This window comes from Meriones unguiculatus, chromosome 9 (genome assembly GCF_030254825.1).
Source record: "Meriones unguiculatus strain TT.TT164.6M chromosome 9, Bangor_MerUng_6.1, whole genome shotgun sequence".
In the NCBI taxonomy this organism is placed as follows: domain Eukaryota; kingdom Metazoa; phylum Chordata; class Mammalia; order Rodentia; family Muridae; genus Meriones; species Meriones unguiculatus.
Genome location: NC_083357.1, coordinates 23,969,651 through 23,996,636, shown reverse-complemented (window position 1 = coordinate 23,996,636; position 26,986 = coordinate 23,969,651). Strand labels below are relative to the sequence as shown.

General features: G+C 39.0%; 1 protein-coding gene across 2 annotated transcripts in view; it reads left to right on the top strand.

Moving 5' to 3' along the window:
- The window catches only part of Cfap20dc (CFAP20 domain containing), a 245,936-nt gene that overhangs the window by 119,529 nt on the left and 99,421 nt on the right, over nt 1–26,986 (top strand). For both annotated transcript variants that reach the window (XM_060390940.1, XM_060390941.1), the window contains exons 8-12: nt 11,911–12,047; nt 12,668–12,830; nt 14,136–14,249; nt 15,336–15,461; nt 22,247–22,578. In XM_060390940.1, the coding sequence (XP_060246923.1) occupies nt 11,911–12,047; nt 12,668–12,830; nt 14,136–14,249; nt 15,336–15,461; nt 22,247–22,578 (872 nt within the window). The remainder of the gene's footprint in view (nt 1–11,910; nt 12,048–12,667; nt 12,831–14,135; nt 14,250–15,335; nt 15,462–22,246; nt 22,579–26,986) is intronic.

The window sequence follows — 26,986 nt, the reverse complement described above, 5'->3', positions numbered from 1 at the left end:
CCACAGCAATCTTGAGCAAAAAGACCAATGGTGGAGTTATCAGTATCCCTGATTTTAAGTTATACTGTGGAACCATCATAATAGAAACAGCATGGTACTGGCACTAAAGGAGATCGACAGAATAGGACCAAAGAAAACCCACACAGCTATAGCCACTTCTTTTTTGACAAAGATGTCCAAAACATACAGTGGAGAAATGGCAGCCTTTTCAACAAATGGCACAAGGAAAGCTGGATGTTCATATGTAGAAGAATGACTCTAGAGCCCCATCTCTCACCTTCAACATCAAACAGTTCAAACTGAATGAAGATACTAACATATGATGGGAAAACACTTCAAGAAATAGGCATATGCAAGAACTTTCTGAAGAAAAAAAAAAAAAAAAAAACAGTGTCTCAAGGAATAAGACCAAGCATTGACAACTGTGATGTTATGAAATTAAAACCCTTTGATCACTCAAAAGAAATGATTGATTTAAATAAGAAAAAAGCTACAGAATGGGAGAAAAGCTTTGCTGTGTTACCAGGAGCCCATGAAAGTCCAGTCAGACACAATCTATAGTCTACTGAAAGTCTTTATTCCAGCTAGCTAGTACTATACTTAAGTATTTGGGACCCAAGCTTAAAGCTACACTTAGCACAAAGGGCTTTTAAATACAAAACTAAATACTGTTATCTTGCTTGGCAGCTTGAGGGGGAGGTTTTGTACAAGCAAGCAGTATAACAGAAGCCAAGAAAATTAGCCTGAGCATATTGACTTTGTGTTCCTAGAATAGAGTTGGGTACTTTTCCAATGGATTCTCCATAAAGCATATTAAATTCTGATTAAACCTAAATGCAAAGTATATATTTTCTTCCTCTATCTTCAATAAAATAAAACAGTACAACTGATTACATTCCTTCATTAGAACCTTTTTCAGTCTGAAAGAAATTTAGAATGGCTACTAGGAGCTAGAAATGCTTAGAGAGTTAGAATTAGTTGTGCAAATGAAAGACCCAAAGTTTAGATCCTAGCACTCATGAACAAAGCCAGGCCTTCTGAGCATACCTGTCACTCAGACCTGAGGGATATGGAAAGAGAAGGATGGTGATCATGAGTGCTTGCTGCCTTCTAGCTTAGACAAGCAGACATGAGCGTAGGGACTGACCCTGCCTTACAGGAATAACAGGGAATGAGAGAGGAGTCACATGATGCCCTCTTCTGACTTCCAGGTGTGTACACAGGCACAAAGACAAACACATATATATTTCTGAGAATGATATTAATCAGTGCTTCTGAAGTCCTTTATAGCAAACATGTCACAAATCATTCATAGCAAACTTTAATTTTTCTGTGACTTATGCAAACATGTTGAAATTATTAATAATATCAAACATAGCATTAACTATTAAATTAACTATTAAATTGTACTTAATCCACTTGATACTCATGTAATTATCCTTGCACCAATCTTGGTGTTCTGCCTTCCCCCCCCCACACACACACACTTTTTAATTCAAGTTTTACAGACTCTCCTGCCTTGGCCTCCTAGACAGAGAGATCACAGGTGTGTACCTCTATTCTTGGCACATTTCTCCTTTAGAGATTTATTACAGCACTGCTTCTAATAACAAAACCTAGAGCACTTGAGGACAGTTGGAAACTGGTTCAGCAAGCATCTGGTAAGCTGTTTTATACCAAAGAGCAGTGTGCTCTGCCTGTGATGGTCTGGACTGTGATCTCAGAGTTCTGTCAGTTGGTGAAAAATGGAAGCCTAGAATCATTGCTATATAGTCCCACTGATGGAAAAAAAAAAAAAACAAAAAAACAAACAAACAAAAAACCATGGTGATGCAGAAGATTTAAGTAAACTTAAATAATTGCCTCTGGAAGCAGGAAGTAATGCAGACAGGGGCGGGAGGAGAGGAGTTCTTTCTCAAGACATGTTGCATTAGAGAAGTTTAACTTTCTGACTATATCAAAGATTTGAGTTACTGATCCATTATATTAGACCAATTACTCAACATTTGTGGGTTCTGTACTTTGTAAACCTTAAAAAATCCTGAGAACTGCCATAAAATTAAACTATATTTTTCTACCAAATATTACTATCTTTACTGGTAAGATAGAATGGAAGGTGGGATGTGGCAGCACACCCTGAAGACTCAGCACTCAGGACTGAGGCATCACAACTTCACATTTGAGCCATCATGAACTGCACAGCATATCCTGTACTAAAAAGAGTATGTGTTGAGTATACATAATAGTTAATATATGTTGAATATCTTGAAAGAGTTATTGATGAAGAATAATTACAAAGAAATAAATTATTGACAAATTACTAAATCTAAATGCTAAGCTTTTGTAGTATAAGGAACTACATGGTTATCTATATCATAATAGTGCGAATTTTAAACTACATTGTTTTATAATTATTATTTTAAACTTTTTAAATTTAAATATATTTTGAGCATATTCTTTTACTCCACCAGGTCCTTCCAGATTCTCTTTCACTCCCTTCCAACCCAACTTTAAGCTCTTTCTCCAAAAACAGAGAAAAAAACCAATGCAACCGTAAAACACCCAAAACAAAATGAAACCACCACACCCAAAAAGGAAAATAAAGCAAAACAAACAAACAAAACCCCACCAAACTGTAATTAAATAAAAGAACACATGAAAAAGCTGTGAAGTCCATTAATATTGGCAAACTACCCCTGAACATGAGGCCTGCCCTGGAGTAGTTGATATACCCAATGTCATTCCATTGAAGAAAACAGATTTTTCCTCTCCCAGCAGGTATAAATGACAGGTCAACTGTTAACCTTTATCCTAATGGCTAGATTTTTATTCATTCTCTTTTTTTTTTAATGTAACAATAAAACATGTTAAAACAAAACTATTACACTGAAGGTAAACAAGATAAACCAACAAAGAAAAAGAGGTCAAGAGGAGGCACAAGAATCAGAGACCCATTTGTTTGCACACTCAGGAGTCCTATAAAACACCAAACATAAAACATAAAAACACTAAACTGAAAGCCGTAATATCCATCCAGAGGACCTGATACAGGCCCAATGCTTGCTGTTTTAGTCTCTGTGTTCATATGAGCATTGCTTTGTTTTCTTGGTAGCTTCCATCTTCCCTGGCTTTTACACTCTTTCTGCCTCCTCTTCCCTAGGATTCCCTGAGCTCTGAGGGTACGAATGTGGTGGAGACATCCCATTTAGAGCTGTGTGTTGCATGGACTCTCTGTATAGTGTCTGGGTGTGGGTCTCTGTGTTGGTTCCCATCTGCTGCAGACTTTTCTCCCGATAGCTGAAAGAGGCACTGAACTATGATAACAGAAGATCGTAGGGAGTAATTTAATCACTAATTAGTGATTACATTTTTTTTCTTTTAGACCAGTATTATTTGGTTTTGACCTGGGTCCCTGGGCTGTCTACTCTCAGATTCTTAGTAACCCAAGAAGTGTCAGGAATGGGTTTTATCTCGTGGGTGTTAAGTCAAATCAATTCTTAGTTGGTTACTTTCACAAGCTTTGTATCACAATGGCCCTAGCATTTCCTGAGGTAAAATACCATTATAGATAAAGGTTTATGGCTGGCTGGGATCATGTGTAGCATATTTCTGTAACCCAAACCCAATACTCCAAGCTTTATAGGGTGACAAGGGAGATAGCTGGTTAGGACTCTGCTTCCCCCATTATTTAGTAATTTCATTTAGATATATGTATATGTATACATGTAATATATAATGTGTTTTCTTGTGTACTTATATGACTTATTATCCACCCAAAAGTATAGGGATCCTGGACTAGAAAGAAGGCTCAAGAAGTAAAGTTGCTTGATACCCAGGCCTGTCCCCTGATCTTCACATGGAAGAGGGAGAGAACTGACTCCTACGGGTTGTTCCCTGACCTCCACAGGCACACAATATATGTGCACAGCTACACACGCACGCGTACACACACACACATAAATACACATGCACGCACACACACACACTAAATAGAGGAGAAAGAGAGAAAGACAGAGACAGACGGATGTTGGAAGGGGCCACTACAGGAACCCTGTTTATGGTTGTATTCCCTAACACCTAACTTAGTACTTAGTGTCTTCATGCTTAATACTTACCAGAAGCACAAGAAACACCTGTTGACTGCATAATCAAATGAATGAATAAAACAATGCTAACCAGATGATTTGAACACAGGATATTTACCAACAGTCCATCCCGGTCATAACCAAAGCTAACATTTAGTGAGCTGTCACTGTTTTCCAAGGCTATCCCATCTAATTCTCACGCAGTCTTATTGTGGCAGCACAGTCAAAATCACCATCTTATGGATGCGGAAACTGAGCCTGTCACAGGTGAAACGTTAGTGAGTGGCAGAGCTAACCTGAGCAGAAGTCTGGCTGTGGAGATGCGTCTTCACTGCTACTCACTTCCCAATCTCCCCTTAGTATTTGAAGACTATTTCCCAGAAGCCTGCCAGATTTATGGGGAGATGCCCTATTTCTAACCTAAATCCTGGACCATACAAACTGTGCTCCTTACTCAGAATAGAAAGCTTTCTCAAAATAAAACTATTTTCCTTAAAATTAGTTTTATTTTTCCTCATTGCACATAAGGAACAAAAAGTAGGCTAATTTGTGCTTTTCAATAAATCAAGACCTTGTGGAAAAACTGTGTTGTTCACTGCCTTGTGTCTTGCTGAACTGGCCCAACTTCACACCAAACTGTATAAAACCCACTCCAGTTCAACACAGAAAGATCCAACCTAGCTGCTGTTGGTAATATTATTTTATTGCCTTTCAAAAGTATCATAAGCTTTTTTATTAATAAGACTATGCAATGTTTTTAATTATTTGTAAAATTTGAAGATATATTGTAATCTCCCAGGGCCTTTCCTGCTTGAGGCATTTACCCATCTGCTTTTCTTTTTATCATACTTCCATGGCTTGTAGACTGACAGTTCTCTAACAGTCTAAAAACAGCATTTGATTAGATGTTGTGCACCAAGCACAGACTCTCAAATTAACCAGTTACCCCACATGGCCCAGGTACTTGTGTAATGCCTTACTCACCAGGCACTAAAGCCAGCTCAGTGTCCTTCTCCCATCTCCTCCCAACTCTCCTCCCTTTGAAATGGGACATTAAAGTCATATGTTAGCTGCTAAGTTCCTCATAGAACTCATTAATCCCCTTGACATGCATTGGACTATAATATTCATGAAGTTTTCGTACTTATCAATACAATCATTAATCACCCGCTTTTGAGATAATAATATGTTTTTAGCTAGATGGCTTTATGAAATTACATAGAACACAAATATTGAATATGGGAAGAATATCATAAGATGCCCTCCTGACCCACGTTAAATGAGGGCAGCATTGTGTCATTTTTTTAAGGCAAATGAATAGTTACTTGAGTTTTGAGTCCCTGCTCAGACTGAGAGCTTAGCTTAGTTTATTCTGCTGTGGGCATGACCTAAGAACATCACACATAAAGGAGGACTAAGAACTGTATAGGTGTCTGTTGCATCCATCACCCTTTTGGTCTCAGTAGAATTCCCTTGACCCAAAGGTTAGACACCAACCCCTGTTGAGCTCAGTTAGAACTCTTTATACTTTTCCTTCACAATCCTTTCTATAATCATAATCATTGAGTTGTTTATTAATGTCTTGCTTTAACATCCATCTCCCCCATGAGACTACAAGCTCATTGGATGAGGTAGTATTGCATCTTACTCCTTGTCTCACTCACTGCCAGCCAAGCTAGACACCTGGTCACTACTAAAGAATACATGAAGAAAGGACTAAATGACTGTGAATATATTTTGTAAGCTGTAAATACTACTCAAGATGGAAAGATATTAGCAACCTCTTTACTAGGCATCATCTGCCTCTGAGACACAACAGAATTATGTACCATGTCTAGTTTCATATAATCTTAGAAGAAAATGCTGTGGCTTAAATACATTGTTATCCCAGTCTTATGAATGGAGAAGATAAGGCTTTAAAAGGTCAGATGGCTTGTCCAAAATAACATTGCCATACTAAAGTCAACCTTTGTTCATACTTTATATGTACTATAGAGCAACACAATATGCTAAAATAAAAATTAACCCAAAATCTGGACCCTGGCACCAAGTTTAATTCTGAGATGAAATTGTTAGGCATGACCCTTCAGTGGTGAGGGCTGAAATGTACCAAGTCTGCCTGGTTAAGCTTTGAAAACCTTGCAAGCAAATGACTATAATAATTAGAACATTGTATCTTGAGACAAAAAAAAATGGATGTTTATTTCTCTAAAATACAATTAGAGAGTACAGCCTCAGGTTTTACAGTCTAACTACAAAGGCATGCACCCCTCAGTAAAATAGCAAAATAATTAATGCTAAATCCCTGACCTCCACCAAGTTCACTTTCCACAAACTCAAGAAAATGAAATGCCTCGAGCAGGATTTTAATCTCATCTTGATATTTAACCTCACTTTATGCAGATTGATGTCAGCTTTTAAAATAGCTGCTTTTAAAATGCAAAGCACATACATTTTTGCTTATAGTTTCCTTCTATTAAGATTTTTCTTGTTAAAGAAACTTTGTCCCTTCTACTGCTTATTATAGAAACCAAAAACCTAAATTACTTCGCCTTGTAGGACTTAATTAGGAACCTATCCAAACAAATGCATAAAGTAATGCACATTAATGGAGAATTAACGTTGACAGGTAGTATGATTCTAAACAGTGAATTATTAAGACAAAGAAGGATTTACAAAACTGATATGTTTGTTGTGGTATCGAGCTTAACGATATCTTAAATGATGGAATATTTGTACTCTTTTTATAGCCAAAAAAGTAAAAATATTTTTAAAAATAGACTTAAGTTGAAATACAGTGTGGTGGCTTATTCTGTAATGAAACCTGACAATAGGTCCTTTTCTAAAATCCAGGATATTACCTAGTGTAAAGCACGAGACAGTGGCAAGGTTTCTCTGTTGATGAGCTCGGTCCTGATGTGATTTGATGAGCTGGGGTAGGTGGGTAGTGGGGGTACTCCCCTTGTCTGAGAAGTAGGAAAGGAGGGTTGGGGGAAGAAAGGAGAGAGAATGGGACCAGGAAGAGAGAAGGGAAGGGGCTACGATCGGATGTAAAGTGAATAAATTAATTAATTAATTTAAAAACAGATTAGGGCATAATTAATGAAGAAATCTGCAGAGCAGTATCTTTAATGTACGTAGACACAAAAATTCTCAGTAAAATACTTGCAATTTTCATTCAAAAAAAAAAAAGGTTCCTATATCTTGTATTCTTGCTGAGGCCATTTTAGGTTTGACTAGAATTTGATTTCCTTGATGAGGAATCCCATGGAAAATTACCCAACTCTATTCCAGGAACCCAGGGCCAGGATATCCCTGGCTAACTCACCTGAGGTTTTGCTAAATGGCCTTTTATGCAAACCTCTCACTCCACCTAACTGCTTTTTTTAGCTTCTGTTAAAGCTGCTTGCTTCAAACTGCTTGCTTTTGCAAAGGTCCCTGCAGCTGTCAAGAGGGATACCAGAATGTGGTTTCTGTCTTTAATAATTCTGTGTTCTGGACACTCGGGGTCACGCGTAGGTCCCCCAAACACTTAGATGTGGCATTAGCTGGATAGCATAAAGACTTCCAATTGGCTATAAACTGTGTCTGAGTGTTCATCTCCGATGGACACTAATTTTCTGTGTTTTAGGATACGACAACATTTCAGCATTTAGCATTCAGCATTTAATAATAACTGCACATCCATAACTAAGTAAAACATTCCCTTAAGAACACTGGTACTAGCCCAGCATGCTGTCACATGCCTTCAGTGCCAGCATTCAGGGAGTTAGAGGCCAGCCTGGTCTACAGAGGGAGTCCAGGACAGCCAAGACAGAGAAACCTTGTCTCAGAAAAGAAAAAAGAAAGAAGAAAAGAAAAGAAAGGGAAAAGAAAAAAAAACAGGTGCTGTGAAGAGGTAAATGGGAAAAGGGGTCACTTTAACTGGGAAGTAAGGAAAGAGGTTAATATAAAAGGGGAAGGAAGGAAGGAGAAATAAATAACACTAAGGATATTTGAAAAAGCCATTGAGGAACATATAAGCATACTGTAAAACACAATGTGTGTCGTGTGTGTGTGTGTGTGTGTGTGTGTGTGTGTGTGTGTACAAAGTCTAAAGGAAGCTGCACAACTTGAAGTGATGATAATACTCCCAACATGAGCCACAGACTATGTAAAAAACAGCATCACACATGAGAAACCTTCTTCCAAGTCATTGGTTATGGGAGCGTCCAAGAGACTTCTGGAACAAGATAGTGTACTGCCCTTGCCCTGGATTGCCTCCCAGAAAGTGAAGACACCATGCTCTTCAGACATGGGGCTTGGAGGATGCAAGCTAGAACTCACTTGAAAACTTCCTCCCTGGTGACTACAGCTCCGTATCAGAAGGTTCTAGGAAAGCTTCCAAGAGAGAAAAGTAATCAGTAGTCATTCCCAGCTGTACAGCCTGTGAACCATAATGGCCAGCCTGGCAAGGTAGCCCCAAGAGTAAAATAATGGCACATATTTTAGGGATAACCAACAGCTGTCTAACTGGATTTAAGGTTCTCTCAATAGGAGTGAATTCATGCCTGATAGTTTAAACTGAGCCAACTCTAGAGGAGAAATACTACTGTCATTTGCTCAAACCAATAAAAATATATAAGTTGTATTCTTTTTTTGTTTGGGTTTTTGCTTTCCCGAGACAGGGTTTTTCTGGGTAGCCCTGGCTGTCCTGAACTTACTTTGTATACCAAGTTGGCCTCAAGCTCACAGAGACCTGCCTGGCTCTGCCTCCCCAAGTGCTGGGATTACAGGTGTGCGCCACTGAGCCTGGCCTCCAAGTTGTATTCAAATAATACTTATTGTTAAACCAGCAGCTACATTTAGCTCTTTTTCATCAAAGAAGATTCTTTTGCAACAGGTAGAGACTGTTAGAGACGTACAACTGGTGAAAATGCAGAGAATAAATAAATGGCCTTAAGATGCTAGCCCAAACTGATAAATCTGTAACACATCCCCTACGCCTAAGACTCAAGAAACACTGAGGGGGCAAGGGGCATTGCAGGAGCCACAGGACCAGGTTGCCTTGCTGTTAGACAGATGTCTTCTAGGCATGATGACGAAGCTATTCCCATAAATTTCCAACAGTATGGTTGCCTAAAAATGACCTGCATAATGACAACAACAATTGACCTACCAGTGTGGATGGGGGAAATTTCACAAGTTTCAGCACTAGATAAAGAGCTACAGGCAATCAGTGACTGCTCAGCGGGAGAAGTGGTTCTCTCCAAGGAAAAGCTTCCTTATAAGTTATCCAGTCCCGAGTATCAGCCCTAAACATATGCCATATATAAATAGACCGAGCTGGTTTTGTGTATGTGTGCATGTGTGCCTGTGTATGTGTGTATTCATGTTACATATTGTGTATGTTTATATATGTAATATTAATTGAGGAGCATGAATTTCAGAAGAAGTGGTTGTTGGCCATGGTAGGAGTTAGAGGAAGAAGAGGCGTGAAAATGATATAAATACAGTATTATAAAATTCTCAAACAATAGAAAATTTAAATTCAAAAGTTCAATGTATAAGTATGAATAGTTGATAAGTCTTTTTTTTTTTTTTAATATTGTGGCTGGTACTTCATCAGTTGCTAAACTCTCCACTCTCAATCTTTGTTTTACTCTTACATTACATCCATAATTTTGGTGAAATTTAATCATTGTTTCCCACTTGCCAAACTGGCCTTGGCAGACAGGTACATAGAATACAAAATAAATGGTCTTTCACACAAAAGAACTTAAACTGGTTGGAAGGAAACTGAATTTAGATGAAGAGTTGAGGAGAAAACCAAACAAGGAAGTTGCCCTTGTGAGGTATTTGAAGAGAGAGATGAGCTGGTAACTGGACAGGTCTCAGGGCAGGAAGGGTGCCCTGTGGTAACGGTCCTCCGTAGCCCTGCACCCCACAGAGTCTCCCCGTTCCCCTCAGCAGCCGTTTCTTTAGGGAGATCAACACGAGAAGATAATAAATGATCCAGTATATGTTCTACTTGATCATCAGAATTACAAATGATACCTTTAGTAGATGTTACAAGTAGCCTGGAATTTCAGTGTGGTTTGTGTTTGTTGTTGTTGCGTTTCTATTTTCAGCCTGAGAAACTGCCTATGTTCTGTTGATTGAAATGGGCATTTATAAGTAAAAGGAAAAATACAGATACATACAGATATATGTCTTATTTGATAGTAGAAAGTTTTGTATGTAACTCAGTAGGCATGAGATTGTTGTGACAGCCCTGCTGACATTCAGAGCCTCGCCGCTCAGGCAAACTGTTAACTTTTTTATCTTAATCTTCACAACCCCCTCATTGATTCACACAGAAAACGCCAGGTGGTTGTTTTTAAAATTCTGATCATAATTACAAATACCTGAGTTTTAAATCCATCTTAACCTTCACACTCAGTGTGATGCATTCATTTTCCTTAGTAAGAATGTGTTAGATGCCCACTCCATGTCAAGGGGTCAAAATCGGGCCACCACTGACTTCATGTATGTATGTACTAGAGCATGAACTACAAGGAATGCTATAGAGATATGGAAAGGTGAATTTCCAGCAAGTTCTCTGATGAGGGGAATTATCCTCATGAGAAAGACCCAGAGACATGTCTGAAGAAGTGATAACTAAGACATAAAGACAAAGAAGGAAGTGTCTCCCCACCCTAGGGGTGATATGCAGCAATGCCTTGAAGGAAGAACTGAGAAAGACGAAGTGTGGAGAGAACAGGAAATAGCAGCTCAGATGTTCATAGGTGATAACGGGTTTTCTGGGAGCAACTGGGAAGCCATTGAGGAGCTGAAGTGAAGGAGAGTAAAGGAGCGAATATACTTCCCTGTCAGTAAGACCTCTGGCTTCGTTCTGGAGGAGGAGTGGCACAGAACACTGGCACACTTACAAGAGTACCTTGGGTTATTGTATTTTCACCATTGTTTGAGAAGTACATTGCACACATTTATTTTAAAAGATACGAAAAATATTTTTCTAAGGAAATAATTTAAATAAAATTATTTTAAAAGAATACCAAAATATGTATTATTTTCTTTTAGGTAAGCAATTTAAATAAAAATCATTCACTACAACTAAACAAACATTGAATTGTGTGCTTTCTAGGGCATTTTTCTAAAGATTATCAGTTACACAGATGGCAAATACAGTCCTTGCTCATGGGTAATCTAGGGAATATGATCCAGCACAAACAGTTCACAGAGCAGTGGGAATGGAGTGGATGGTCTTTAAAGTACCTTGTATAATTCAAGAATAACAAGTAGGATGCTCTAGGCAGAAGAAGGGGCTTGCCTGTATAAGGATGGAGGTCGGAAAGGGTAGACAAGCTCAGGAAAATATTAGAGACTAGACCCACTGGAATGAGAAGCTGGGGTGTTTTGGAAAGCCTTAAAATGCTAAAAGCACATTCTAAACTACATGTGCTGGGCAGCAGGACAACCCTGAAGGTTTTCGGCAGAAAGTAAACAAACCAGAGTTACTTCAAGGATGGCAGATGTTTCCTGTCACCTTCTGTTCTTGGCATACAGCTCATTACCTCTTTGAGCCTTCTGTGAAGCTATGGGGGCCATTTGACTGAATTTGGAAAATGGAATGTAAGGCGTACCAGCTATTTACCAACTGCTAAAACCTTCCTCATAATCCTTTGCTCTCTTCCCTTATCAGAAACATCCTATAGAGTCTATACACCTGACACACTATTTTCATTTTGAATAGGTGTTGACTCAAATCCTATGACATCAGAACATCTGTCACATGGTGTTTGATGCTTCATTCGTTAATGGACTGCCTTTCTTTAACAAACAGACCAGTTCATCAACAGAGGAGCAGGCAGCATCCGGAACAGTAAAAGTCAAGATGTTTGCCACATTGCCTTCGGCTCCAGGGTTCTCGGACCTCCTCCACTCTCTGGCAGACGGAATAACCTAAGACTTTCCAGTGAGGTAGGCAGAAGATTTGAAGAGCTGACCTGAGCAAGGGCACAGGGTGCTAACAGACAAGTGGGCTGTGGGAAGGAAGGAAGGAAAGAGAAGCTGATTGTGTGCAAAATAAGCTTCCAAATTTTCAACAGGAATTTTGGGTTTTAAAAGACTTCAGTAATTTTTTTTTGTCATATCAACATATTTAATTTTTTTAGAGTGGTCTTTTTATTAAACATGTTGCTTAACATATTTCGCCATCTCTGTTAAAAGAAATGTTGGATGTAGACCAGGAACCCTACAATGTGCACATTCTCAAATGGTCTGCTTTTTATCTTTAACTTCCTTCAAATCTTTGACATGTAGGATGATTTGTACTCAGCTCTACCTGTTGCAGGCAGGAGTAGCCCACAGTGTGTTTTAATTTGTGTCTAGGAGATCTATTTGCCTGCTAGTCCATCTTGTGTTATTTGTCTCCTTCCATTTCTAGTTTTCACTAAGCTCCCTTCCCATCACCTTTTAGCCGAAGCCCCTCTAGGTTTTTTGTCACTTACTTGTCCAAGTTTTTGCCTTATAGACTTTATAGAAAAATAAATGTAATGCCTATATCTTTAAACATACATGGTAATTCCTGTTCCTTACAGACAGTAAGATCCACTGGGTCCAAAAATAGCCAGTTGTGCCAGCAGCCTACAGTGGAGAAGCGTGTTAACAGTGCAGAAGAGTCAGCCTTGCTGACACCTGAGTCTGAGCAGCAAGGAGACAAAGGAAACAGTCGCCAAACGAAGCAGACCACATCTATTCCTGGTAAGAAAGAGTCGTATGGAAAGGAAAAGCCAGTGGAAAATAGTGAGAGTTGTTCTTACTGAGATGAATCGAGCAGTACTCAAGAGTGAGCTAGGTCCAGAAAACGACTGTTCAATAATGAACAGGGTAGTGGGAATTGAAATACATTCGGAAAGCTTATATATGCATTATTTTGTATTCTCTGTCCTTTCGTTTATTCTGTTATTTTAAATAGCTATAATGTCCCAGTTTTTCTTTCTGATAGTAATGTCAAAGTAAAAAAGCATCTCATTATCAATTTATTTTGGAAACTTTGTGTTTACGTTTTACTATGATTTCATTTTCTATTTGCAGAGTACTCTTTATTTTCTCTCATTGGTGGAAAAAATATAGCTCTGTAAGAAGACTGGTCTCATTTCAGATTGAGAGCTCAAATCTAGCAGAGAAGTAAAGGGATTTGCAGCTCTTGTCTATTAGAAAAATTGAGACCCAAACACAAGACTTAGAATTATTTTATAATTTTCTGCCCTTCTTGTTCAGACTTCAGTAAATGAGGAAAGGGGGACATTTAAATTAATTTTACTTGAGTTAGAAATTAATCATGGCTATTACACACAGTATTACCCATGGGGATAACAAATGGCATGAGAAAATGAGTAACATGGACGTATAGTCCTGGTTCTACCAACGACCACCTCTGAAGCCTGGTTCAAACTTCTTCACCACTGGAACCTTAGTTCCCTCTTCTTAAAAACAAGTTCTGCCAGGCTCTGGCTGTGGTGTTGAATTATAGGTACCTGGAATCGTCATTGTGAGACCAGTGACCAAAACCAGTCCCCTATATTATATTGCTTCAAAAAGGGAAGCATTTAGTAAACATTAGCTGCTGTGATTATTACTTAAATACCAAATTATACTCCAGAATTCTGCTCCCGGCTTGATCTCAGCTCACCTTCTTTGGGAAATTTCTTACTCCACTACACTTCCTCTTTACAGAAAAAGGAATATTTCTGTTGATTTCACTTTTTGATACTTTTTAATATAGCATGCTGTATAAGTAACATCAATCACACTTCTTGTAGCCCTCTATAAATGTTATAAATCTTATTTCTTGGATGAAATTTATCACTCTTATAGAAATTCTCCTGCTGGAATAGGCATGGACACCTATTTTCTGTAATGGACTAAGTTGTGTCTTTTACATAGCCTCAAATTATGTCATAATGATGTGTGAATATTGTAGTGATAAATATATTTACTGTATTATTTCAATCAATATAATGCTTTCTGTTCTGGCTTTCGTTCTTTGATATGGAAATTTACCAGCCAGTCTACCTGCTATGTATCCACATCCCCCTCCAGAACCATCAGCAGAGAAGAGTAACAACAGAAGAAGATTGAGGTTGCAGAGCAGCAGCAGAGAAAGGACAGAGGCGCAAGGTAGTAAGGCACTCTTTCAATACTACCTCAGATCTGTGTGTTATTCAGGGCAGCAGGATCTCTCTGCAGGTTGTAAATTTCAAAGGATTATGAGCCAATTCATTTAAAATATAAATGTCTGTTCTGTGGGGATTATGGAAATCAAATTTTCTGCGAAAGTATTGCTCCAGAGTCTACTCTAACAGAGAGGAGCTGGAATCAACAGACAGGAGCACAGAAATGCAGGACCCCTCCCTGCAGTTTCAGGCAGGGCCGAAGAAAGCTTAAATTGCTGCTGCTGCTGCTGTTCTCTAAAAGGACTCAAATGTGACAGAGGAAATTCCTGCCTGAAGTCTACCCAAATTGAACTTTATTATCATTTTTCAGATTTAATGTATGTCCTTTCTTTTAAAGCAGGCTCTTTCAGAACTCTTGTTACACTGCTGTGTCTCCCTTTGGGTTCTTTGCATATGATATGTTGCACTTGAAAAATAAACACTCTACCTTAAGCACTAGATAAATGTAAGTGGCTGCTAACGTTATCCCTTTAAAGATGGGATTTGAGGCATGCTTATGTAGATTTGTAGATGTATATATTTGTCTATCTTGAGTACAGCCCAAGGATGTCATGAATAGATCTTAGTACTATTTTCCAAAATTTTAAGATTCAATCTTTCAAGTTTTATGCTATTTTTATTAAGGGCAGGTAGAAAAACAAATTCTGCTCATATCCAACTTCTTAGGGCGATGAAGGAAAGAGCTTGTTTTAAAAGAATTATAATCTAGTTATTCTGTAGAATCGAAGAAAAAAATATAAGACCCCTTTAAAATTATAGGAGTTTTTTAATTCTTTTTATTACATACTGTAAAATTTAAACCGAAAATGTCCCTGTGCAAATATCAAAGTATTTTAAGGTAAGGCTGTACAAAAATACAACAGAGTTTATCGTAAACCATTCAACTATTTTTTTAAAAAATGCACATGAACTATAAGGATACCACTCATTTGTTTTTAAATAACTAGATGAAAAATATACAAAATTAATACCACCCTTCAAAAGCAACTTTTAATAAATATCAGAATAATAAATGTTTCTTTCAATAAAGGTAGTTCCTTGGGAAATAACGGAAATGAAGATGAAGAAGATACCACCTTCAACAGTAACACACAGCCTTTGAGGACGGAGCCAGTGAGCTCTAGCACTCCAGAACCCCAGGCTCCTGATCAAGCAGGTTGGCGTCCTTAGTATTCACAAAATATAATCATTCCAAATATTACTGGAAAATTTTGTGAGTTCTACTACCATTGTCACATGTTACCAGGAAAATGAGAGTCCTGTCTTAAGGTTCATAGTTTCGTTAATAAAGAGACTTGATAGGCTAGGGTCAGATGGGAGGGGAGGAGGACTTCCCCTTTCAGTGGACTAGGAGAAGAGGATTGGAAGAGGGAGGGAGGGTGGGGCAGGGAGGAGTTGAGAGAGAGGGCTACAGTGGGGTTATAAAGTGAATAAATTGTAAAAGAAAAAAAAATTTGGAATGGGCTTAAATGAAAACTTAGGAACAATTTTATGAGAGTTTGAAAGAAAACCCCCAAGGCAGTCAAACTATAAATCTTAGCACCATTTCTGTGGAAGACAGTTTTTGTTTTGTTTTGTTTTTCTTGTTGCATCTCTTTTTTTTTTTCAATGCAGTTTATTCAGGAACCTTGAACAATCATCTGACCCTGGGGAAAGCCAGCCCACAGCTTAAATAGCCTCTGGGTAGCCAAACCCAGCGTGCCATGTGGGCAATGCAGATAGGTCCACATACATGGAAGCAAGCCAGATCCTCAGCCTTAGCCAAATATGGAGTTGTTTGTGACAGAGAGCACTCACCATCGGGAAGGTGGAAGGCGGAAACCAGCTCTACCTTTAAGGCGAGGCATTACGCAGCTCTCTACAGTTCCCCCTTTTTGTTTTAGACACATCAGGCAAGAGTAGAGGTCTGATCTCTGATATTAGAAATAAATTGGGACTTTGTACCTATGTTCATTTAGGTGTCATCCACCCAAAGAGCATCAGACCCGTCCGATACCTTTTTCTCAGAGGCGGGACCTGGGGCATCAACCCGCATGCAATCAGACATGCTCTTCTCTGGGTCGAAAGCAGCTGACCCTGAGTGCAGTGCTTAGCCTCGCATCCTGAGCGTAACATTTTAGCTTTTTATGGTAGCCAACCATGCTTGGGGAGACTGTCTTGCTTCAATGGCTGTAAAGGCCTGAATGATCATGGCTGCATTACGCTGTTGTGAGACTCTAATCTTGCATATACACCACAGGCAAACCAAGGAGACCAACACCAGAAGGCCTGCTAATGCTCCCATGCCCGCCCATTCCTTCAGATGATTCATGGCTGCAGCAATCCATGGTGATAATCCTGTGGCTAGTCCTGCGTCCACTCTGGTAGAATTTACCGTGATAATGGCCACTCTCAGCTGCTCCATCGTAGTATCGAATTCTCCAGTCCAATTACCTAAAATATAGCTAGACAATTGTTTAGACAGATTTGCAGCACAGGAAAAATTCTCATGTTGTATGCTAGTGACACAAAGTCCAGCATACTTTCATTGACAGCCAAGTTGAGCGATTTGCCATAGGGTATCAATTTGCTCCTGCACGAGGTCAATCCTCTGATTGAACACCATCAAGCCTCCTTTTAGTTGAGTATTAATTCCTTTTTGTACATCTAAGGCATGAGCTACATTGGCTAAAAGATTATTCAGGGTCTGAGCAGTCTGTCCAGTATGACTCATGGCTAATGCTGAGGTGGTAGCTCCAACAGCCGCCAATGAGATGGCAGTAACAATGGCGGCTGTAGTTCCAAGATCCCTTTTCTGTCTGAAGAGAGTCATGGCATGAGGGGCATCAACGGGCACAGGCACCCAGTGAGGCATGCGAGTAACCAGGGCATACCTAAATTCACTAGCATTGCAGCATTGGGCAAAAAAGCAAGTATTATTACCTCAATTACTTGGCTCTAATATGAATAAAAATGGCTAATAATGAATAAAAATGGGGGATATAAACAAACAGGTGTGGGCTTATAGGAAATATTATGAGAAGCCTTAACCCCCTCGTTGGAACATCCTGCATCAGTTCTAGAACTAGCAGTGGTAGTGTCCGAGGTCTGAGTAGGTTCAGGAGACCATTGCCCCCAGGGGCGAGACATGCTCCATGTAAATTGACTAACTCCATGTTTTCCTCCACTTTTGAAAGTCATTTAAGGTTCTTAAATTATTTTTTCCCTTTTTTTTTTTAATTTTTCATCAATTACACTTTATTCATTCTGCATCCCCCCATAAGCCCCTCCCTCCTTCCTCTGCATGCATGCCACTCCCCAAGTCCACTGATAGGGGAGGATCTCCTCTCCTTTCTGATCTCAGTCCATCAGTTCACGTCAAAAGTGGCTGTATTGTCCTCTACTATGGCCTGGTAAGGCTGCTCCCCACCAGGGGGAGGTGATCAAAGAGCAGGCCAATCAGATTATGTCAGAGGCAGTCCCTCTTCACATTACTATGTAACCCAATTGGATTCTGAACTGCCCTGGGCTACATCTGTGCACGGGTTCTGGGTTATCTCCATGAAACTTCCTTGGTTGGAGTATGAGTCTCTGGGAAGTTCCCTGTGTTCAAATTTTCTTGTTCTGTTGCTCTCCTTGTGGAGACCCTGTCCTCTCCAGCTCTTACTATTTCCCACTTCTTACATAAAATTCCATTCACTCTGCCCAGCAGTTGCCCATCAGGCTCAGCATCTGCTTTGATAGTCTGTAGGGCAGAGTCTTTCAGAGGCCCTCTGTGGTAGGTTCCTAGGTTGTTTCCTGTTTTCTTCTTCTTCTGATGTCCATCCTCTTTGCCTTTCCGGATGGGGATTGGACATTTTAGTTAGGGTCCTCTCTCTTGCTTAGTTTCTTTAGATGCACAGGTTTTAGTGGGTTTGTCCTATGTTGTATGTCTATATGAGTGAGTCTATACCATGTGTGTCTTTTTGCTTCTGGGACAACTCACTCAGGATGATCCTTTCCAGGTCCCACCATTTACCTGCAAATTTCATGATTTCCTTATTTTTCATTGCTGAGTAATATTCCATTGTGTAGATGTACCACAATTTCTGCATCCATTCTTCAGTTGAGGGGCATCTGGGTTGTTTCCAGCTTCTGGCTATTACAAATAAAAGATAAGGAAAAAAGCCGTGATGCTTGACTTAAGCCACCATGAAGGTCAGCCAAGTAGGAGACAAGCAGCCTCATAGTGTTAGGGAGCGGGCATTCTTCAGTGCAAAAGTACATTATTTCATTGAATGGTTAATTATTCCACCTCTGTCTTTATCATGGTGTAAGGTGGACTCATGTCCCTAGGGGTGAGTGGTCCTGCCTTCCTCAGAGTTGGTCCATGAGCCAGGTGAGTGACCTGTCCATCTGGCTTACCTCTGATGTATTCTGAGTAGCTTGGAATGCCAAGCCTTCCATCCTGACCAGAGAAAGAGCTTTCTCTAGCATGTCCCCACAGAGCCCTTGATTGAGGCTACTGTAACCCAAATATTTCAAACTCAGTCATTTAAAAAAAATGATGATATAATTACTTGTTGAAATGTATCATATTTTGTAAATTTCCCTCTTAACCTCAATTTTATATCAAACTTTAATATATGGGAGAGTATTTTAATACTCCAGTTGTCCCATTCAAAAATGAAACTTTAAAACTTTGAAGCCTTGCCCTCACATTGGCCCCTCCCCCAAGCCCATCTTCTGTGGTATTCCTGTTCTCTGTATAAACAGAGAGCACTGAGCCCATCAACATATCTTGCCGAGCAGGTGTTTGCTCCTTTTACAAAGGCAAATTGTTTTTGAGCAAAGGGAGAAGGAAAATAAATGAAAATTGTTTGTAGTTTGTCAGTCTTATTTATGCAGTGTTGAAACCTTCATTAAAATGTTAGGCGCAATTAGTGTCTCTAGCATAAATCTGACTGTGTAGAAAAACTAATTAGATGTTTAGGTGATCATTCTTGCATTTATCTTGTTTGCTGCAATATTGTGATTACACGGTAATTTACATATTTCTCTAAGAAAACACACGAAATTATTCATTACAATTGATATGGAAATACTTGAGGTAAAAGTACAGATTCAAGAAAAGCTTGGGGTGGTGAGATAATTAGTATTACTTTGGTGTAAAACACTCCTCTTACTTTGACTTTTTGACAGTTAATAACGTTTGGCAAGTAGATCATAAAAAATTGTCTAATTGAATAGTGAAAATTCCCAGAATCCTTTCTGGTCCTTTGCCTCACACATCCACGTACATAACATAGCACATTGGCTTTTATAACCACTTTCAGCCTTAGGCTTTGCCCATGAAATTTTAGAAAGCACCAAGTGTATAATGTAAATAAAACAAGCATACGAATCAACCATCTGTGATAATAGTATTTCCAAAGAAATTTATTTTCAAATAATTAATTGATATGTACATATACTTTTACACTATTTTAAAGTGGAAAGCAAATTCAAATACTAATGAGATTGATGGTGACCAAATATACATTGGAAGACATAGAGTGTTGTCAGCATATTTCAGGGCTGATTGATATTTTTGTATTTATAATTGTCAATGCTGAAATTGCTACTTCACATGAATACATAGTATTTCTAAGAACAGACAAAAGGCTGAGAAAATTGAGGAGGACAACATAGGCCTTATTCAGGAGAAAACCTACAAAAGGGGTCCCTAATATAAGACTCAGACCCAGGCTACAGGCTGGGTGCCTTCTGGACAAGAACAAGGAAAGGGCAAGGAGACTGAAAGGTCTCAGCCTGCAGTTAGCTTCTGCTGCGGGTAACTAGGGAGATAGGGTGTCTGCCGTGATGAAAAATACCAAGCCACCACCAGGCATCTCTCAATTGTTTCTGGGATCAATAGGTCAGGGAAATAAATAAATAAACAAACAAACAAATGCACATATACATATGTATGTATATGCATGTATGTATGTATTATCAACTTGGAACCAAGTTACTTAAGTTCTTGGAATTGTGGTTGTTTAACCAAAATGGAGGCACTTTACAAATGGTGCAGTCACTGCTAACAGCATGAAAGGACTATTTCATAAATTACCAGAAACTCTCTCCCAATCCTGAGCGACATTTCACTCAGTGATTTTTCTTATCGTTAAGCTCAAGCCAGCAACTAAAACAATAATTTTTCAAGTTAAACATTCTGAGACCAGACATGGTGGTACACACCCCTCCAGAGACAGAAATTGGTGGGTCTCTGTGAGTTGCAATTCAGCCTGGTCTATATAGTGAGTCCCAGGATAGCCAGATCAACACAGAGTTACCATGTCTTGAAAAAAAAAATTAAGAAAAAGAAAAACAAAGAACAGGAAGCTTTATGTGTCCAGTAAAAATACTACCATTCATAGCAGCCTCAGATCCAAGCCAGGATGTTTCAGACGCCATTTGTCGGAATTGTGGTGTGATGGCATGGCAAGCCCACGTGGTGAGTTCAGCATTTGGGCTGCGTCTGCGAGTGCCATCAGAAACACCTGGCATTCACAGTGCTTTGTATTCTGAATTAGTTTGTGATGCATATTCAGAATCTTTTTATTGTTACCAAAAATGTTGCATCCCCAAAGCCACTTTGTACAATCCAGGGTTGAAGATACTGTTTCAGAGTACTCATAGGTTTCCAAAATCCCAATAAGTGCCTAGCCCCAGGCAAAACCGTCTCCTGCCCCAAATAGGAGTGTCCCATCCATGAGTTCATTTTGCTTGCTCACACGGACTCAGACCGCCCATACCTCTGGGCAGGTGGTAAGATGAAGTAGATGTGGCCTGCTCTGGCCATGGACCTATAAACACAAGTCTTTCTCTAACATATTTTATCAACCCTTTACCACCCAGTCATTTTGTGCAACAGTAGTAGTCCATGGTAACAAACTAATGAATGTAGTTTTGAACTATTTTCCATTGTGTCAGCAATGTCATTTTTTGTAAGAGGTTTCTGGGTCTTGCTTTTAGAGTATGGCTTTGTAGTTGGTAAATCTTAGGTGGCCTGTGGTTACCTTCATTGTGATCATAACTGCAATAGATGACAGGATCCAGCATATATCACTCCGTCCACCTCATGGCCGTGCAGAATAGGCGAAAGCCCCACCACCGAGAAAATGCAGGGAGAAAAAGTGCAGCATTGTCTTTAATTGCATTTCCCATAAATATTGCCCTCTCACAATGCATAAAATCATAATTAGAAAACCTACTTCAGTGTGGTACAAAAGATGGAAGGTTTTTGAAATAGTTGATTAAAAAAACTTTCTTAGCAGTCATATGCAGAATTTTTAAAGAAAATAACAAAATAGATATCAAAATGTCTTCTAAAATTAAATATAAAATTGTATTTCAAACTTCAGAAACCACACTCAGGTTAACAGTACTTCTGGTGATTTAGCTTGCAATATCTGCTCAGCTTAGTCTGTAAATTATTTGAACCAACGAGAGGCAGAGAAACAGACGGACAGACCATCAGTCATCCTTCCATGGTTTCCTTGATTCGTAACCCACACAATGACCAGATGGTCTGTTTAAAAAAGCTTGTTACGTACTGTGCTCTGTCTTCCTGTGGTAAAAAGGGAGGTATTAGTAACTCAAGTTCTTTTAAATTTGGACAACTTCCCTCACTGGATGTCAAATTAATGAGGTTGTGCTATAAAGAACTTGCTGCAAGACAGGTGATAATTATTTCAGACTTACAGATTTCCTGGCCAGGGTTTCAACTCAAGTGGAGAGGAAGTGTAAATGAGTTGCCTGTGGCCATGGGCACTGTTCTGTGGGTAACTGTTTAGCAAGACACAAGATGGTGGAGAAATTTTCTCCCCTAGCTTCTGCCTCATTTGATAAACTCTGTTTCAACAAGAAATGTTATCTAACTACCTAATAAAAGAACACCAAATGGAACAACTCTCTTGTTACCATCTTTCCCCAATGTAGATGAGTGGGTATTTCCTGAAACTGCTAACCCGACCTCTGAGCCAGCATGTGTCAGTCAGTCTTCACTCATGGATGGGGACTCATGCGTGGCTTCACACCTGTGGCTGGAAACCAGCAAGGACAGTGAACCTGAACAGGCAGAGGAAACACAGATGTCTCCCAAGGACATTTTCACCTTTTCATCTAGACCAAGATCAGTGCCTCATGGGAAAAGTCATGATATGTTCGCCAAGGTGTGCCCGTTTATTCTGGACCGAAAGGAGGACAACAGATTGACAAGGAGAGACACCAGGTTGGAAGACGATTTTTATGGCAGCGACAGCAGCGAAGAGGTACACAACTTGATGAGTAAAATAGGCTTAAAGCACGGTGTCCCATTCGTGCCAATAAGCATTAAAACGTGTTGGAATGAAAGAGGGGAAATCAATTGCTATTTATAAAAATGCAGCAGATTGCTATGTCACTCAACAGTTCCATCAGGTTGTCATGGTAACTAAAAATTTCTGTGTTTTTTTTTTTTAATTATTAACAGCCAGTTTTATGTTTAATTATGGAAGCCAGTTTTTCAGTTGTTTATATTTTTTTAAATCTTTGCCTCACAGAATTACAAATAATTTATAGTTGAGTACATGATAGCAAGACCACTGCAAAGCTGACAGCCAAAGTCAGGGTCTCTGGGGAGGCGGTACTGTGTTGCTAAGCATCCAGAATTGACACTTTTCTGGCTCCTTCCTCCCATGCCATCTTTTCACCTTAGACCTATTAGGACTCATTATTTACCATATGGTCCCAGAATTTCAAGAGTGTGGCAATTAAAGTTTAGATAATGAATCATGAGTTAGTAGTGGGACTTTCCTTACAAGAGGTGTTTTTCTGGGATTTAGAATATAAATATGTTGCTAGTAAACTGATAAAAAGTTTTCTTAGAAATTTTTGGAAACTTAAACTGAATTTGGTTTAGAGATGTTTGTTTAGAAACTAAATACTGTGACTATCTCTGTGTGAAATGAATCTGGGGGCATGTGTCCCGCCTATGGGTGTGAATATTTGTAGTTTGTGTGTATTGGGTACACTTGTGTACAATACGAGTGCAGGCCTCGGGTGTCATTTCCCCCTGTTCTCCTTTCTGAGGTATGGTCCGTCCCTGCCCCAGAGCTCACTAAGCAGGCTGGCAGGCCTGTCTATGCCTTCCCATGAGCCACCTCACCCCACTTTTTATGTGAGTTCTCGGGCTCAAATTTAGGTCTTCCGGCTTGTCAGGCAAGCACTTTACCCATATCCTCCTGCACATATCTATCTCTATTCTCAACAGTGGCAGTTCATATGTGAGAAAGAAACATTTCCAAAGCACCATAGTCAAAGTTTAAGAAAACCTGTGCAAAGAACATGACATAGAAATAATTAGAAAACCTCTTATGCCTGCTTCCAGCCTTTCTGAAATGACTAACTGAGCGAGCATGGCCTGTGGACAGTGCGCTGTAGATTAGGTCCACGCCTCCTGTGTGCAGAGCCAGCGGAGAGTATGGGGGCTTTGCTTACAGCTTTAGTGGTAATTACAGGTTTTATATCTCTTAATGAATTTTTTCAACTAAATATATGTAGAATCCTCCTTAAATAATATCCTGCTTCTTCATGTGCTGAAGTAATACATAAGCTAAATACAGTGCATTTCAGGCCACCATGTTAAGTGCTGGTATTAGGCATACCTTTGTCTTCAGCATCTAATAGGTTCTCCATCTCGCATTGTCACTTCTAAGGTATTATTTGGCCAAACAGGTCAGTTGACTCATACCATTTCATACATACAAAGGATAGACTTGTGTCTTTCCAAGGAGCACACAGCGCCATCTTACCGCCACGTTGGGCTCCAGTTATTGCCGGACTGTCTCAACCCACCAGCCGCCCAAGTAGTGACACGGAGACTTTTTATTAATATATGAAACTTGACCTTAGCTTAGGCTTGTTCCAAACTAGCTAGTATTACCTAATTTAACCCGTTTATACTAACATACGTTCTGCCATGTGGCTCATTACCTCTACTCAGTACCAGCGCCTGTTTCTTCCTTCATATCCAGCTGGCAAACCTTAGATGCCTGAGTCTTTCCCAGAGTTTCTATCTCTACCCAGAAGTCCCAGATACTCTCTCCTGCTTTAGTGTAGGCCATTTAGCTCTTTATTAAACCAATCAGAAGGTGATAAAAAAGATGTTTACAAAACACTGAGACAGGTGATACTTCATGAAAATAACAATACCAAAGTCCAGCCTGTACTCAGCTCTCTACTGGTACGGAAAGCAACAGTTGAACAATACAAACACAACTAATGCACAGAGATTATCCTAAAACCATCCTTCTTTCTTACTTACCAAAAAACGTACTTTACTGGTGGAAATGCCCTGACAGATGAGAAATAGCAGTTCTCTGGGAAATAATAAAAGCAGTTTTATGAGGAACTGCCCGGAAAGAGCATGTCATGAGAAACTTAGCCTCTCTGTCTGTGGGACAGACACATAAGCCTCAAGCAATCAAGTACTTTGAGGAAGTGAAGGCTTTCGGCTCTGTGGGTTTAAATTTGATATCACTTTATGTGCATTCTTCTTCTATTATCTCTTCTACTTCTGATGCCCTTCAATATTTATTACACAAAAACATATTTATTAGTAACTACTGAAATGGAAATTAAATTCATAATGCATTCTTCTGAAGCTCTGACTGCATAGCAGTCTGTTCCCTCCCTGTTCACGCCTGTGTGGCCAGTAGCATATGGCTGGAGTCTGTGCTGGGACCATCTTACTGCTAACACATGCCTGGCTCACTGTCAGTCAGAGTTTCCTAAGAGTACCATCAGGGAAGAGACAGGCCTTGACATGTCATGGGGTCGGAGACACTAATAAGATAGACAGTAAGATATTAAACTTTTTAAAAAATAAAAACTGGACTACCTTCATTTACGTAAGTGTAACTACAAAATTGATTTCCTTCTTTGTTTGCTGTTTGCTGGGAATATGTCATATTTTCTTGCAGGAAAGTTTCTCTTATTTATTGATTGTATCAGCCATAGAAATTGAATTATCTTTTGCATTGTTTATTTTATATACATCTCCAAGTTTTGAGAAAGATGAGTTTAGATAACATCCTTAATGTTAGTTACATTGCTTTAGAATGTTACATCTTTAGAATAATATAATTATAATTAAGGAAAATACTAATATTTTAGTATACAAATAGGTGATAATTATGTTATTTACTATACTTGAAACATACTCAATAATTAAAAGATTTATATAATGTTTGACAAGTGAGTGATATTTAAGGAGAAATTAGTTCAAATTCAGTAACATATAAACCAAGTGAAATCATATCGTGTTCTTATGACAAAAGAAAAGAACACATTCTATAGTAAAAACTAATTAAAATAAGATTCTGGTGATATATTGTCTTTATAATTTTAGGTGGTACTACCTTAATTAATTAATCCACATCTGAGATCACAGTATGAGAGCCTCAAAAGTGTGAGTTTTTAAAATATCCTCTTGTACTCACTGCTTGGTGTGTATTTTATCCCCTAGGCTGCCATATATACTGATAGGCCGGTGCTCAATTAATTTTGAAGTTGTGCCTTTTATTTGAAAAGCACATTACAGAAGTATATTTCATGACGAGCTATAAAATTGAAACTACCATGTAAATTCAGGGAGGCTATTAAAACACAGGGCTTGCATACTGTCTCAGCATCTGAAAGAAGCCATTTGGCGTTTCATCATTATTCACAGCATGACTAGTAGATGTACCTGGTTTGCAATTTGTACTAGCTTTAATGTTTCAGTATTCCCCTAACTTAGTTTTATATAGAGCTATAGTACTGTCATTTTCCACCACCCAACTAGGGCTGTGTAGCACATATTGATGAAGATGGTTTCAAAGCCACCCACTCACCCTGTACAACAATTCAGATTGGAACATTTGCCCCCTGAAAGATGCATTTGGGATACAACGGAATATAGACTGACCTCCTGTCACATTTAGATTAGGGGGGAAATCTTCAACACCATCTTTCCATCCACTGTATGGAAACCTGAAAGGAACAAATATGTGTAAACGACGTTGTTAAATACATGTGTTAGTTCTTTCCTCATCCTGTTACTTTCAAGCTATTTTTTACATTCGGTGATTTAGATATTTCCCTTTATGATTATTCCTAATAGAACATGTTACTGGGTTATAGTGAGTCAGTCACCTCTATAGCCCTTTGATTAGCTCTTCCACACATCTGTATACATAGAATGGAAAGGACGTTTGATCCACATGTGACATTTTACGTTTCTGTGCAGTCTTTGAAAACTTAAATGTCAGTGTATGTCTTAGGAAAGTGGAAGGGTGTTTTAAATATATTGCCCCACATATTGTCCCTGTATTTTATGAATTACAATGCAGTGTCCTCTCCAGAATAACATGCCAGACAAATCTAGTATTTATTTTGTGTGAATAATCCTTTTGGCCTATTCATATTGGCATGTCTTTATTATTACTGAGACGCTTCTGAAAAAGCGTCTAGACTATCAACTGCTGTATAGGAGCTGAACAAGGCATAAATCACTTTTCCACTTAAAACCCAACATTGTGCCATTTTTGGTAGAAACTACACATCTTACAGATCAATATTTGGTTTTAGATGGAACGTTCTGTAAGAACTCTTTAAAGTGTTGTGAGTTAAAAGACTTATCAAATCTACCTTGTTGGA